We start from the raw sequence: 16,929 nt of genomic DNA on the forward strand, positions 1-16,929 counted from the left end.
GACCGTGGCTCCCTCTGTATGTTGATTATTTTTTTTATAGTAAGTCCCCAGTGATTTATGTCATCAGGCATTATCCTTTCTGTGCTGGATACCGGCTGGTCCATCATAAAAAGAAAATGCTCCATATTTATACATGTTCTGTAGATTGGTGACACATTCTGTTCCAGTCAGAGCTCTGGAGAGAAACATGGCAGCACCGCCTGATACGATAACGGTGGGTCAGACTCTGTGAGACGAAACGCAATTCCTGCTGCCCGCTGCAAACAGAATGCACAACGAATGCAGACGCTACTGCACGCCCATATTCCGAGTCATACGCAACCATGGGACGTCTCCGCCCAATTCCTCCTCCCTTCATCGACACCCACCGCGTGCAAGGCGAATGGAACGGTTCTGCTGCTTGGAAATGGCCTGTTGCTTCCCAGTTGCCACTGAGTAACGCCTGCGCAGCGGCTGCAGAGAAACGTCTCAGATGCGTTCGACTGAATCGCCTACGACACATGCGCAATTTGGTGAAAATCGCTAGAAGCAGACGCATTCGGACCTGTGTCACAAAGGGTCATACATCACAGGTAGGTACTCCTACCAACTATAGCCACTTACCTCCTCCCTATTAGCCTTCGTTATAAACAGCATAATGAGTATTCATTGCTGGAGATTAACCTCCACTATAACCCTTTCAAGACAAGACCTCCCCCTTCGTGACCAAACTCATTTTCACAATTTGCGCAGCCCCAGTACGAGCGGGAGGGAATTGTATTTCTTAGGGGCCTATTCCTTGAACTCAGAAGTAGGAGAAAAACGAGTTTTATGGTAAGAACTTACCTTTGTTAAAACTCTTTCTGCGAGGTACACTGGGCTCCACAAGGATTGGACAATGGGGGTAGAGTAGGATCTTGATCCGAGGCACCAACAGGCTCAAAGCTTTGACTGTTCCCAGAAAGCACAGCGCCGCCTCCTATATCACCCCGCCTCCAAGCACAGGAGCTCAGTTTTTAGTTAACCAGCCCAATGCAGTAGCAGGAAAAGAGACTACAAGAGTTAGTAGCCACATACATCACACTCTCACGACAAGAGAAGTGTCAGCGGCTAATGCCATACCAACCCAAAGAAGCTAAGTGCGTCAGGGTGGGCGCCTTGTGGAGATCAGTGTACCTCGCAGAAAGAGTTTTAACAAAGGTAAGTTCTTACCATAAAACTCATTTTCTGCTGCGGGGTACACTGGGCTCCACAAGGATTGGACAATGGGGATGTCCTAAAGCAGTTCCTTATGGGAGGGGACGCACTGTAGCGGGCACAAGAACCCGGCATCCAAAGGAAGCATCCTGGGAAGCGGTAGTATCAAAGGCATGAACGTGTTCCCGGAGGACCACGTAGCCGCCTTGCACAATTGTTCAAGGGTCGCACCAAGTTGGGCCGCCCAAGAAGGTTTAACAGACCGAGTAGAATGGGCCTTAATGTGAACAGGAGCAGAGAGACCAGCCTTCACATAAGCATGTGCAATCACCATTCTAATCCATCTGGCCAGGGTCTGCTTGTGAGCAGGCCAGCCACGTTTGTGAAATCCAAACAAAACAAAGAGAGAATCAGATTTTCGGATAGAAGCAGTTTTCTTCACATAGATACGGAGAGCCCGTACCACATCCAAAGACCGCTCTTTGGGAGACAAATCAGGAGAGACAAAGGCCGGAACCACAATCTCCTGATTAAGGTGAAACGAAGAAACCACCTTAGGTAAATATCCGGGACGAGTCTGAAGAACCGCCCGATCACGGTGAAAAATCAGATATGGGGAACTACAAGACAAGGCACCCAGATTCGACACTCTTCTAGCAGAGGCAATAGCCAGCAAGAACACCACCTTAAGGGAAAGCCACTTAAGGTAAGCTGAACCAAGGGGTTCAAACGGAGGCTCCTGCAACGCCTCCAAAACAACCGACAAGTCCCAAGGAGCCACAGGCGGGACATAGGGAGGTTGGAAACGCAACACACCCTGAGTGAAAGTATGAACATCAGGCAAAGTCGCAATTTTTCTCTGAAACCACACCGACAAGGCATAAATATGAACCTTTAGGGAGGCCAGACGCAGGCCCAACTCTAGGCCTTGCTGCAGAAAAGCCAACAACTTGGCTGTGCTAAACTTGTAAGTGTCATAATTGTTAGATGCGCACCAAACAAAGTAAGAATGCCAGACCCTATGGTAAATCCGAGCAGAAGCCGGTTTCCGGGCCCACAACATAGTTTTAATGACCTCTTCAGAAAAACCCTTAGCCCTCAAGACGGAAGCTTCAAGAGCCACGCCGTCAAAGACAGCCGGGCTAGGTCCTGGTAGACACAGGGGCCCTGAACGAGGAGGTCTGGGCGTTGTGGAAGTAGAATTGGATGCTCTGACGATAGGCCCTGCAGGTCTGAGAACCAGTGCCGTCTGGGCCACGCTGGAGCTATGAGAAGCAGATTTCCTTTTTCTTGCTTGAACTTCCGAATTACCCTGGGCAGGAGTGACACCGGAGGGAACACATACGGCAGCCGAAACCTCCACGGCACCGCCAGCGCATCCACGAATGCTGCTTGAGGATCCCTTGTCCTTGCTCCGAAGACCGGAACCTTGTGATTGTGTCGAGACGCCATCAGATCCACGTCTGGAAGACCCCACTTTTCCACGAGGAGTTGAAATACTTCTGGATGGAGGCACCACTCGCCGGCATGCACGTCCTGACGACTGAGAAAGTCCGCTTCCCAATTCAGGACTCCCGGAATAGAATCCGTGAGACTTCCTTCATTGCCAAATGGCTTCGAGTGCCGCCTTGATGATTTATGTAAGCCACTGTGGTGGCGTTGTACGACTGTACTTGAACAGGACGGTTCTGAATTAAATGCTGGGCCAGGTTCAACGCATTGAAGACCGACCGCAATTTCAGAATGTTGATCGAGAGGACAGATTCCTCCTTGGTCCACCGACCCTGAAGGGGGTGTTGCTCCAGCACCGCGCCCCAACCTCTTAGACTGGCATCTGTCGTCAACAGGACCCAGTCGGATATCCAGAAGGGACGGCCCCTGCACAATTGCTGGTCCCGGAGCCACCAGTGTAGCGACAGACGGACCTCAGGAGTCAAGAAGATCATTTGAGATCTGATCCGGTGAGGCAGGCCGTCCCACTTGGCTGGAATCAGTCTCTGGAGGGGGCGAGAATGGAATTGAGCATACTACACCATGTCGAATGCTGATACCATTAGGCCCAGCACCTGCATTGCCGAATGTATCGACACTTGCGGACGAGAAAGGAAGCAACGAATCCTGTCCTGAATCTTCAGGACTTTCTCCTGAGACAAGAACAACCTCTGGTTGTGAGTGTCCAACAACGCTCCCAGGTGCACCATGCTCTGAGCAGGGACCAGGGAGGATTTCTTCCAGTTAATGAGCCACCCGTGGGCTTGTAGAAACCGGACCTTCATATCCAGATGACGCAGGAGAAGATCTGGGGAATTTGCCAGGATTAACAAGTCATCCAGATACGGCAGTATCCTGACCCCTTGACGGCGGAGTACCACCGTCATCACCGCCATAACTTTGGTGAAGACTCGCGGAGCCGTTGTTAAACCAAAAGGTAACGCCCGAAACTGGTAATGTAGGTTGGCAATAGCGAACCTCAGGTATTGTTGATGTGACACTGCTATAGGAATTTGCAGGTAAGCATCCTGTATGTCCAGGGAGACCATGTAGTCCCCAGGTTCCAAGGCCAGAACTATAGAGCGAAGGGTTTCCATACGGAACTTGGAAACCTTCACAAACCTGTTCAATGCCTTGAGGTTGAGAATGGGCCGGGAGGACCCATTTGGTTTCGGGACTAGAAACAGCGGAGAATAGTACCCCCGGCCCCTCTGAGCAAGAGGCACCTGTACGACGACTCCTGTATCCAGGAGGGTCTGTACCACCGAGTGTAGAATTTTTGCCTTTGTCTGGTCCAAAGGAACGTCTGGCAAAATCGATGAGGGGGTCGGTATTTGAAGGCTATGGCGTAACCTCGAGTGACGACTTCCCGTACCCAGGCATCTGAAGTGGTCTTCAACCATTCCTGGGTATACCCTAGAAGCCGGCCCCCCACCCTGGGATCCCCCCAGGGGGAGGCCCACCCCGTCATGCGGCAGGCTTATCGGTCTTGGCAGCTCGCTGACGGGCAGCCCAGGCTCTTTTGGGCTTCGGCTTACCAGGTTTGGAAGTGCGGGCCTGCTTATGGTACGCCTGACCTTTTGCTTTACCTGAAGGACGGAAGGGGTGAAAGGACGTACCTTTAGCCTTCGACACAGAAGGAGCGGTATTAGGCAGACAGGGAGTTTTGGCAGTAGCCAAGTCAGCCACAATCTTATTTAAGTCCTCCCCAAACAGAATATCTCCCTTGAAATGGAGTACCTCCAGGGTTTTTCTTGAGTCCAGATCCACAGACCAGGATCTCAGCCACAATATCCGGCGAGCCAGGACTGACGTAGTAGAGGCCTTGGCTGCTAGGATACCGGCATCAGAAGCCACCTCTTTAATATATCGAGAAACTGTGACAATATATGACAAGCATTGTCTAGCATGGTCAGAAAAGATTTCAGCTTCTAACTCCAAGGCCCATGCTTCAATAGCCTCTGCCGCCCATGTAGCTGCAATAGTGGGCCTTTGTGCAGCACCCGTGAGGGTGTAAATTGCTTTCAGACAACCCTCCACACGTTTATCCGTAGGCTCTTTCAGAGACGTGACGGTAGTGACAGGTAGAGCTGAGGAAACCACCATCCTAGCCACATGTGAGTCCACTGGAGGAGGCGTTTCCCAATTCTTAGACAGCTCTGGCGCGAGGGGATAGCGAGCCAGCATCTTCTTTTGAGGCACAAACTTCGTACCCGGGTTTTCCCAGGGCTCCCGACGTATATCCACTAGGTGGCCAGAGTGAGGTAAAACTTGCTTAACCAACTTCTGACGCTTGAACCTATCTGGTTTCTTAGGAGGGATGGATGGCTCGGGATCATCCGTAATCTGCAGAATTAACTTAATAGCCTCCAAAACATCAGGAACATCCACATGTGAACTACCCTCTCCATCAGCAGTATCTGAGTCAGAACCTGAGGGGTCAGTATATGTGCTGTCTTCATCAGACGAGGTGTCAGTGACAGCAGTGGATTGTGAGGAGATAAGCGTTCGCTTAGAGGACCTCTTGGAGTTAGGCGAGCGTTGGTCAGACTTTTTAGTAGTCAAGGACTGGTTCAACTTCTTTAATTGAGCAGATAAGTCATCCGCCCACGGCGGGTTAGCTGCAGGGACCACATACGGTTGTACCGGCATTGGGGGTCCCATAGGGGGTGTTAGTTTATGAACTAGCGTATGCAGAAGCGTGGAAAAAGCGTCCCACGGCGGGTCATTATTGCCTCCGTTGCCACAGTCCCACTGGGAGGCAAGGAGCCCCCAGAACCAGAGCCCACAGCTGCTATATTCTCCCCATATGTGCCTGTGGCTTCAGCAACACCGGCAGTATGTTCAGCCCAAGAACAGTTACCCTCAGAAGCAGACATGATATAACTTGCAGTATCAGGTAACACAGTAAAATAATCAGCAGCACTATACCTCTTACCCAAACCCCTGCGCAGTGTAGTCAGCACCAGCAGAGATAAAGGAGAGATATGGTGACTAAGTCACAGAGAAAAATACGTAATACACTATATCTTTGTGAAAATCCTATATTAAATAACACCTGACGCACCAAGCCCCCTCAGGTTATGGAATATAGGGATAGCAGGTTGAGTGAAAGACACGAAATGGACACCACTCAGCTATCAAATGCACACACAGAAAGTCACAGTTTGTACAACGCAGAGGTTATTACTGACAATAATACTGCACTGGACTAGCTTACACAGCTATATAACAATAGATATAACAGTACACAGTAAGAACTGGATGTATATCACAGGGTAATTGTACTATAAAACCCTGACTAAGTGCACTCTTTCTTAACTATCACTGTCTATAAAGGCAGGTAGAATACTTAAGTGTAATGTAAAAGGCACAGCGCTGACAACCAGGCGGCTTTACATAGGAGGATTTGCCCAAGCAGTCCCAGGAACAGTGAGCTGAGGGATAATGGCGCCGCAGACACTGACAGGGAGTAAGGAAAAGACAGATATGCAGCTCCAGGGCGGGAACACTTGCTAGAAATGGCGCCCTGGGGCTGGGGGAGGGGCTCCAGGTCTAAGCCTTATCCCCTCTGCTGGCAAAACCACCGGGTACTGTGGGCGATATAAGAATTGGTTTAGAGAGAAAACCTGACCTGCGCCCATGCCCTGGTGATCTAGTGGGATCGCCTGTACTGCCACAGTGTCCACCGCCAGCGCGCGCGGCCCGCCTCCCACAGACCGCGCCGGATCGCGATAAAGACCGGGTCCCGCAAGCGCGGCCACGCGATCCTGGAGGGCCCCAGCCGTGTGTGTCTAAAGTGAAGAAAACCGGAGCCTCCGCTGTAGGTACCCGGCAACCAGGGCTCAGCAGTGTACAGCGCCGCTGGGGAGAGCTGGAGCTGCAGCAGTGAATGTCACAAGACATTTACCACCGCTGCTGCCCTTGAAGTCTTCACTTTTGACCTCATAAAAAGCTTTTTTTAGGGCTGCTTGGAGCAGCCCCTCTGTTCAGTGCCTGCTTACTGCAGCACCAACTTACAAAACTGGGCTCCTGTACTGGGAGGCGGGGTGATATAGGAGTCGGCGCTGTGCATTCTGGGAACAGTCAAAGCTTTGAGCCTGTTGGTGCCTCGGATCAAGATCCTACTCAACACCACCATTGTCCAATCCTTGTGGAGCCCAGTGTACCCCGCAGCAGAAATATTCATTTGTCACCTACTTTGTAAAACTTAAGTGTCCCCAATAACTTCACTGCCTCCGTCTCTTTGTACGCAGCATTTGTGCAAAAATATATAAAAGTCCAGGAGGTGTCTTGTGTAAAAAGATGCCCACTTGCAGGTGGTCCCTATCCATTGCACATGGCACAAAGCGGGGCGTGTGTGGAAAAGCGGCATTGGATAGGGGCTGCTTTTTCTGCAGCCCCTACAAGCTGAATAAGGCTGCCGTAAGAACATGAGAAGTGACTTCTTATTTGAAGTGCATTCAGCTAATGACATTCCAGGCTGGCGGTCCCAGGGGGGAGAAACCACCTAATCCTGAGACCACCTCTCTGACTAGCAGAACGCACTTCCAATGGGAAACCACTGCTAATTCACATACTGGAGGGCTCAGGGGAGGGGGGGGGGGGGAGGGTTTAGTGCGATGGGGGGTAGGGGGACATTCTGCAGAGATAACTGGCTGGCTAATTGGGAGAAATAGCAGGGTTATTATTGGGCCTGAGAAACCTGTCGGGATTATTAAATAGACAAGCCTCCATGAGTATTCATTTAAGAGCACAATATTCATTCTGCATTTGCTATTCCAATTACCCTGAATGTAGTACAACATTAGGGCTCTTCCTTTGTGCTTCATATCCAATCCAGGATTTGTTCCTTTGCAGGCTGAGGATTAACAGAAGCCGCAGCAGCTGTGATTCATCTGCTTAGATACCATTTGCATTGTAAAGATGTCACTATCAGTTTTTTGGATTTTTTTTCTCTTTCATTTTTGAGACATATTTATAAACTGGCGGCTGCTTTCTTCAACGCTCAATATTCTAGAAGAATGGTTAAAATACACTTTTCCGTGATTTTTCCCATTATTTATTTCACATTATTACAACCCCAGATATACACTCAACTACTTTGACAGTGTAGGGATAAAAATTCCTAGCCTGGGAGGAGAAGGGGTCCCTGGGGGGATGGAAGAGAAATATTGGGGGGGAGCTGATGTTACTTTCATGAAGTGTAACATTCACACACATCTCTACAAATTACCGTTTTGGCCTCCTAATGAGTCGCTCTGCACCAGCGGAGGAACATGCTGTTTTTCCATTAGCATGGGTGCTGGAACGGGCGCCACAGGAACGGTGGAGATGTAATATGGAGGGCAGGCAGTGGGCACAGCTGGTGGGTATCCAACTTTTGCAGCTTTCCCTGCTTCATATACTGGAAAAGAAACAGAGTAAGTGTTATAATAGGGAGATAGCGTTCAAAACCCCAATAACATCATTTGGGAACAAATTTGGCCCATGTAGCACTTTTTGCAGTGTAATACGGAGGTATAAGCGCAACGGAATATGCTGCGCTATATAAGAAACTGTTCATAAATAAATAAGTAAATATTATTATTAGTTTTTATTTTTGCTTTGTAATATTAAAATAGTCCAAGGCAAGAGCTTCTCTACAGAAGCGTGGGGAGAGAAAGAAGATTCCTTGGTGGGGGCACTTTTATTTAATATCTAAAGTCTTTGAAAAATGAATAATAACATCAATTTACAAATCAGAAGCTGCATCTGCCATATCTGATGCTGGATTGATTTTATATAGCTAGGATCCTTGATTCAATTATCTAATGACATTAGGCGTATCATACAGTAAGGTCTTTTTGGGTTGCAATGTGAACTAATAAATCTCCTATATATTAGCCCTGTGACTCTGTGGCTGCACTTCTAACGCTGGGTGGAGTCACAGACCCTGCCCTATCTGTGTCAGCACACCACATGACACACTATAGGAGAAGGGACCACCAGGAGACACACCATTCTCACTGACGGCCCACACTGCCAGGTAAGCAAACACCCACACACCCTCACCCCACTCTACTACACCCACCTTACCCACCACACACCCGCTACTAAGGCCGCCGCTAGCCCCCCCTACCATCTCACTCCACGACCACCCCCCTTCAGCAGCCAAGCAAAGTTCACCACACCTCCTGCCTGGCCAGCCGCGGACAGCCGCCGCTGGCCGCCAAGCCACCATTCACTGCCTGTATTCCACTGCCCAGCCGCGGACTGCACAGCAGCCGCCACTGGGCGCCAAGCCGCAGCCGCTTCCCGGCCGCCCGCTCCCATACCTACGCTCCCCAGTCCGCTTCCCCCCTCCCTCCCGCGGTTAGCTTCTGCTAGCCGCTACCCGCCACAGCTGCGGAGCCGCGAACGGCGCCTTTGTATGCAGAGGGGGGAGAGCTGAAAGGCTGACCGCAGACAGCTCTCACGGCAGCCGCGGCCCGTCTCTGAGAAGGCAGATCGCGCGGGGGGGGGGGGGGGGGGGTAATGCCCACAGGGAGGCCCCATAACTAAGCTGCGTTTAAGGCAGCAAACAGCTCAGGCTATTAAACCTGTCAGGGGTCAGTGATTTACAGGACTGCTGAGCACTAAGATGTTTGTGTATATATATATATATATATAGGGGTGTGGAAATCTATATGGATGTGTGTATATTTCTGGATATATATTTCCTAATAAAATATGTTTGTATATGTGTGTGTGTATTGGAGTCACAGACCCTGCCCTATCTGTGTCAGCACACCACATGACACTATAGGAGAAGGGACACACCATTCTCACTGACGGCCCACCCTGGCAGGTACGCAAACAGACACCCACACACCCTTACCACCCACCACCACCTACTACACCCACCTTACCCACCACACACCCGCTACCAAGGCCGCCGCTAGCCCCCCCCTACCATGTCACTCCACCACCACACTGCACAGCAGCCTCCTTCACATCCACCCCCCTTCAGCAGCCCCGTCACCCTCAGCACACCGAGGTGTACCACTGACGCTTACACACATAACACCCCCTGCATCAGTGCCACTTACACACGTAACACCACCCTCTACCATTGACACTTACACACATAATAATGCCCCCCTTTACCAGTGACGCTTTCACACGTAACGCCCCTGTAGCAGTGCCGCTTAGACACCTAACGCCCCTGTACCAGACCCGCCTAAACACGTAACGCCCTCTATACCACTGCCGCTTACACACGTAACGCCCACCCTGTACCAGTGCCGCTTACACACGTAACGACCCCTGTACCAGTGCCGTTTACACACGTCATGCCCCCTGCAGCAGTGACGCTTACACACGAAACGCCCTCTGTACCAGTGCCGCTTAGACACGTAACGCCCCCTGTACCAGTGACGCTTACACACGTAACGACCCCTGTACCACTGCCGCTTACACACGTAATGCCCCCTGTAGCACTGACGCTTACACACAAAACGCCCCCTGTACCAGTGACACTTACACACGTAACGCCCTCTGTACCACTGCCGCTTACACACGTAACGCCCACCTGTACCAGTGCCGCTTACACACGTAACGCCCCCTGTACCAGTGCCGCTTACACACGTAACGACCCCTGTACCAGTGCCGCTTACACACGTAACGCCCTCTGTACCACTGCCGCTTACACACGTAACGCCCTCTGTACCAGTGCCGCTTACACACGTAACGCCCACCTGTACCAGTGCCGCTTACACACGTCATGCCCCCTGCAGCAGTGACGCTTACACACGAAATGCCCTCTGTACCAGTGCCGCTTAGACACCTAACGCCCCCTGTACCAGTGACGCTTACACATGTAACGCCCCCCTGTACCACTGCCGCTTACACACGTAACGACTCCTGTACCACTGCCGCTTACACACGTAATGACCCCTGTAGCACTGACGCTTACACACAAAACGCCCCCTGTACCAGTGACGCTTACACATGTAACGCCCCCCCCTGTACCACTGCCGCTTACACACGTAACGACTCCTGTACCACTGCCGCTTACACACGTAATGACCCCTGTAGCACTGACGCTTACACACAAAACGCCCTCTGTACCAGTGACGCTTACACATGTAACGCCCCCCCCTGTACCACTGCCGCTTACACACGTAACGACTCCTGTACCACTGCCGCTTACACACGTAATGACCCCTGTAGCACTGACGCTTACACACAAAACGCCCTCTGTACCAGTGGCGCTTACACACGTAACGCCCCCTGTACCAGTGACACTTACACACGTAACGCCCCCTGTACCAGTGACACTTACACACGTAACGCCCCCTGTACCAGTGACACTTACACACGTAACGCCCCCCTGTACCAGTAACGCCTACACACGTGACGCCCCTGTACCAGTGCCGCTTACACACGTCATGCCCCCTGCAGCAGTGACGCTTACACAAGAAACGCCCTCTGTACCAGTGCCGCTTAGACACCTAACGCCCCCTGTACCACTGCCGCTTACACACGTAACGACCCCTGTAGCACTGACGCTTACACACAAAACGCTCTCTGTACCAGTGGCGCTTACACACGTAACGCCCCCTGTACCAGTGACACTTACACACGTAACGGCCCCCTGTACCAGTAACACCTACACACGTGTTATCACGCTCAAGAAAAGCACATCACGTCAAAGTACACATTACACCAACTGAACAACAAGGCCAGCTCCTTGGTGACACCCAACACTTTACTAAAAATGTTGTTTTCACTCAAATTTTTAACATGTAAACCATATCTTCACATACTTGCCTTGAACAACCATCTCCTCTATACATAACATTGACACCTACAATCTTACCAGCCTCCCCTATACACACTGCTCACCCACTCACAAAAGCCTGCACCCCATTCACCAGCACATTCCCTTTTGTCATACTACATCTACCCACAAACAAACCAACCATTCCACCACAACTTCACCATCTACTATTCTACTCCTTCACTTTTCTGTCCAGTTTACCGGGGCGTAGCCCCTTACGACGGTGTGAAGAGCGCCCGTAGGGCGCGATGAATCACCTAGTATCAATATATTTAGGGTGAGAATATTGTTGGCACTGAGGGTCTTTCCAGAGGTACAATATCAATAACAAAAAATATCAATCAATTTTTCCATCAGGACACTGAACCTTAATTAATGTTGGTGTTGCTATTTTGTTCCTTAATAAGAAAATGAGGTGCTACCCAGATGGAGCTGTAGATACTATGGTACATAGTTATCACATGTAGTAATGCATATCCCTGATCACTTTCCAGGGCAGAAAGTACAGGATAGAGAGAGACGCTTCTGCTTTCTGTATGAGTGTTATCCACTCACTGGTCATTTCCAGACTGGACTACTGTAATCTCCTCCTATCTGGACTCTATGACATACAGTATGCCTCTCTCCACTCCAACCTATCCGCAACACTGCAGCCCGGCTCATTTTCCTCACCAAACGCATTACTTCCACCTCTCCTCTCCTACTACCGCTTCACTGGCTCCCCCTTCAGAATCCAATTCAAACGTCTCACACTCACTTACAAAGCCCTCACCCACTCCTCTCCCATTTACATCTGTGACCTTATCTCCCTTTACACTCCCACCCGTCCTCTTCGCTCTGCAAATGCACACCGCCTCTCCTGCCGACTGATTACTTCCACTCCTACTTCCAAGATTTCTCCCATGCTGCTCCCTTTCTCTGGAATTCCCTACCTCTCCCCCTCAGACTCTCCACCTCTCTACAAACTTCAAACGAGCTCTCAAGACCCACTTCTTCACCAAACCCAGCTGTCTCTCATCCTAACCCTCTGTTCCATGCTGTCTACCCCATCTGTGCCACCCCTGTCTATCTGCCCCTCCCCTTTAGAATGTAACCTCTCATGAGCAGGGCCCTCAACCTTCATGTACTTATCCTTCTCTTACTTAAACCATCCTCGATGGCTCCTAATCCCATGGTTTTCTGCCACTCTGATACATAAGTCAGTGTTATTTACCCCGTACTTGTCCTATATTGTCTTCACCTGTAAGTCACTATTGTCCCATTTTGATTTTTCATTTATGTACTCTGTAATTGGGCGCTGCGGATCCCTTGTGGCGCCATATAAATAAAGGATGATAATAACTCTAAGTCTCCCTGTTGTTGAGCATTGCAGTGTAAGCCTTGGTGATCGGATGAGAGAGTGTCTTGGAATTACCTTGAGGTTCAGAAAGTATGTGCCAGAGATGTGCAGCCCCGTCTGCGAAGAACAGGGGCTTCTACTGCCTTACACGCGCTTCACGCATGCTGGGCTTGTTCACACATCAGCCATAGATCAGGGATTCTCTCATCCATTGTTCAATGCCCTTGTGGCAAACGACTGGACAGCAGAAATCCCCGGAAATGCATATACATTTTGCAAATGTATATGCATTTCTACATGTGATAGCTATGTATAACAGTATTCTCTTTAGTATCTAGCTCCATTTGATTTATTTTTCTCTGATGTAACTTGTACCTATATTTACTTTTTCACATATTAAACACTCATTAAAGGAGTGAAATAACAACACCAACATGTTCTATAATGGGTGCAGTGTGTGCATTGTCTAGAGGGGCCCACACTGCTCACCCTCCACCCATTTTTTCAATACTTAACCCTCCGGAGTCGGCATCGGAAACAGCAGCAGCGCTGCACAAATCTCAGGGTTAAGGCGCAGAGGCCATTCTCCCAGCGTTCCGTGCATGCGCAGTAGAAATATCACTGGGAAAATGGCAGCAGCGCCATTTCCGCAGAGACATGAGCCTGCATACTTGGCTCTGGGACAGCGCTAGGGTCTCCTAGTGACCGTAGTGCCCAGAGTCTCTGCGCTGTCGGATAGAGAGGAGGGGGTCTCAACGGAAACTGCACACGGGCCCCTCCTCTCTTAATACGCCCCTGCTCCAGTCTCCCGATATAAAAAAGGGAATGATAATTATTGTTATTGATATTGTACCACTGGACAGACCCTCAGTGCCAACAATATTCTAACCCTAAATATATTGATATTTATTAGTTCACATTGCAACCCAAAAAGACCTTATTATAAAACTTATGGTAAATAATTGGTAAAATAATTGGTAATTATGGTAAATAATTGAATCAAGGATTCTATGTATATAGGATCAACCTAGTATTAGATTTACTATATTACATTTATTGCAGGCCACGACTATGGGGGTCATTCCGACCCGTTCGCACGCAGTGGTTCTTCGCTGCGGGACCTCTGGTCTTTGACTCGTCTTCCTTATAAATCCCGGGAAAGGGGGGGGGCACCACCCACAAGAGTAATTAGACTAATTTGGCAAATTGAATTACTTTAGCATTTTTGGTTAAATATTATCTTGCTATTAATCTGAAGCCCCTGTGCAGAAATTTCCCCTAAACCCCAAATGTCAAAGAAGAAGCTTCTCATTACATTTATTTGTCATTCTAATTCAACCACACTGCCACATGTGCACTTTAGAAGGCTTGATACATTTCTCCCACAATAAGAGGATAGTGTGTCAGTGCAATTGAATAAAGTCATCTGTAAAAACATTTTCAGGGCCCGGCCTGCAGCGGTGCGATCACTGCTGGAAATACGCCCCACTTCCTAGTCATGTGATACATAGCAGTAAAACGCGTGCCACTCACGGGCTCTCGGACAGCAGCAGGTTTCCGGGCAACACGGGCACCGTACGTAACAACAGCAACTGTGCGGGCAGCACTGGCACCAGCAAAGTCCCACCATGGCGAAGAAGAGGAAAGTGCCCAGTATTACCAGGCACACAAACGCCCACTCTGGAATGACAAAGGATTTGCGGATCAGTGGGATAATAACATGGAACCAGTTTACCAAACTCTTCATGTGCTTACTTGCTCCAGGAGTCTATAGCCGGGTTATTTGTATTGGCTTTCGTGTTAGTCTTTTACAACTGATAATGAACATAGCTCCACCCACAACTGAGAACCAAATTGAAGGTGGAGTTCAGTTAGTAAAGCAATGGCACAGATGGATCATTCATACCAAATGTGGACTTGTTAAGATAGCCGAAAATATATCCCAACATGCTGACGGCTAAACGCAGTGCATAGCGACTTTACCAAGCTATGGAGAATGTGCACACTTGTTAACTTCTTCAGTAGGATTCCTGGGTGGCATGGCAACATGATTTGTTTCCTCATGACTCAGCCTCGTGCTGCGTTCTGCTGTAATTCCAGCATTGTGGTGCGAGGGGGCTGTGACTACGCAATTTGCAATGAATCACATCATCAAGCTGCTGGACTACCAGCATGGCGGTGGTGTGGGAATTCTCAACTCTAGCTGCACATTCCATTTCCTAACCCTTGAGCCCGCTCTCTCCTTCTCATCTTTTGAGGTCCACTCAATCCACCTCTTTTATTCTATCCATCTTTGAAGACGTTGCCACCTGTGCTACTTAGAAGAGAAGTCAATCTTCAGATGCCGTTGCCGCTGTAACCTATTGGCCGCAGCCAAGGCAAAGCTCCTGCAAAGGTAAATCCAACAGCCTAGCTGCTTCGGCCATCAGAAATGGAGCTATCTTCTGCGGTCCCTCCTTCTTATATTATGGGGATCCTTACTATATGGAGAATATCCCACAAATATTATTTGATAAATAGATCCTTTGGCTTCTCTCTCCATCACCTCTTCCCTCTCCCAAGGTTACCCTTACTAAACACTACCTTGATGCTCTTGACCCTGTCTGAGAGTTCCAGAAGTAAGATCCAGGGTGCTGCTCCTGGAATTCGGCCACTCTCCATCAGGAGACCAGATTTTACTTCAGGATTTGGTCAAGTTTCCCAGCAGAGCCCTGGCAGATCTTTTAGGTGGGAGATGTAAAAGATTACATACCCCACTTAGATTGGTAAACACTGCATTTCAAAAACTTCTGTATTCTATGATATTCCTGACACCTTCAAATGGGAATTATCCTTTAAAAGTCATATTATTGCAGCTCATAAACATCAGCTTGCTCCACGGGCTCCTGCATCTGCTTGTATCCTATTACTACCAAATGCTTAACCATACTTTGGCTGTATTGAGGGAAAGGTAATCCTACATGGCAAGCCAATCCTTCCATGACTGGTCTACCATGTCCCACAGCAGAGTTGTCTATTGATGGTTTCATGTAAAGCACTGATAGCACCACTGATTTAGACTATTAATGGTGAACCCTTCAATGGCCATACCTGGGAAGACTCAATTATGTCATGTTTGAGTAAGAGACATCGGGGTTGTAGCATGTCACATTTGTACATCTCAAAGTGAGTTGTCAAAGTGAAAGTCATGGCAACTTGTGGTCAGAGGCACCTCAAAAAACATTCCGAATAACAACAATATTGCTTGAACGGTCATCTTAATATAATAAAACAAGAAGTCAAACTAAGATATGGAGGAGAAGAAATCCCCAGTGGTATGCTGATCCCACTCTCCCGGCGCTGTTCAATATATTGTTAGTGTAGAAAAGTTTTTTATGTTATTTATTTCATGTAAGTAAACAGCAGCGTCTGTTTTGAGACTTGGTTAGGGTCTCTAGCATAAACGAAGTGATATAGATTTGGAAAACATCGCGCTATTGATAGAATAAAATATAATAATATTGATTTTTGTGATATTATTTATCAGGCTGTAAAAGTTGTCAGAAATGAGGTCGGGAGACTTTATATGAAATAAAAAATATATATACACCCTTTATTTTATACCAAATACTACACCATAAGCATAAAACATATATATAAAAAAGGATTTTTTTCCTCTATGCAAGCATCAGATATTTAATAGTCATAGCATAATTCGGGACCTATAAATGAATTGAACTATAATAACAACTCAAATGAGTGTATTATAAAATGGCTACCACGTGTCCTTTATAAGACAATATGTGTCAGATTGTATTTCTTTGCAAGATCCACACGGTTTTAATAGATGGCTCTATATGCCGGCGTCCCGGCTGTAGTGATTAGTTCAGAATAAATTGAAGGTAAGATAGTTACCGCCTGTGGCTGTCAAAGTTATACCTTATAGCGTCCTTCCTTTCCCGGTGGTGAGGCTATCACCGCCCCGGGCGTGTTGTAACGGGTGTCCGTGATAGAATAGGAGACGGGTTACTCACAGGTGGTTCCTGCCGAAGCTGCGTGCCGTCTTTCCTCTCCCGGTGGTGAGGCCGTCACCGCTCCGGGTTGCTGCTCCAATGTGCTCACGAATGCAGCCTGTAGGTCT

The 16,929-nt window shown here is 48.8% G+C and overlaps 1 protein-coding gene across 7 annotated transcripts in view; it reads right to left on the reverse strand.

Annotated features, from left to right (window-relative positions):
• Nucleotides 1-16,929, reverse strand: part of ILDR2 (immunoglobulin like domain containing receptor 2) — a 360,441-nt gene that overhangs the window by 8,531 nt on the left and 334,981 nt on the right. For 4 of the 7 annotated variants that reach the window (XM_063956731.1, XM_063956726.1, XM_063956727.1 and 1 more), the window contains 2 exons: nt 14,343-14,489; nt 7,904-8,074 (listed from right to left, as the gene is read on the reverse strand). The exons of 1 other annotated variant lie outside the window; for it this stretch is intronic. In XM_063956731.1, coding sequence (XP_063812801.1) covers nt 7,904-8,074; nt 14,343-14,489 — 318 coding nt within the window. The remainder of the gene's footprint in view (nt 1-7,903; nt 8,075-14,342; nt 14,490-16,929) is intronic. 2 more of the 7 variants (XM_063956728.1, XM_063956729.1) reach the window with 1 other exon arrangement.

The sequence above is a fragment of the Pseudophryne corroboree genome, chromosome 2, assembly GCF_028390025.1.
Source record: "Pseudophryne corroboree isolate aPseCor3 chromosome 2, aPseCor3.hap2, whole genome shotgun sequence".
Lineage (NCBI taxonomy): Eukaryota > Metazoa > Chordata > Amphibia > Anura > Myobatrachidae > Pseudophryne > Pseudophryne corroboree.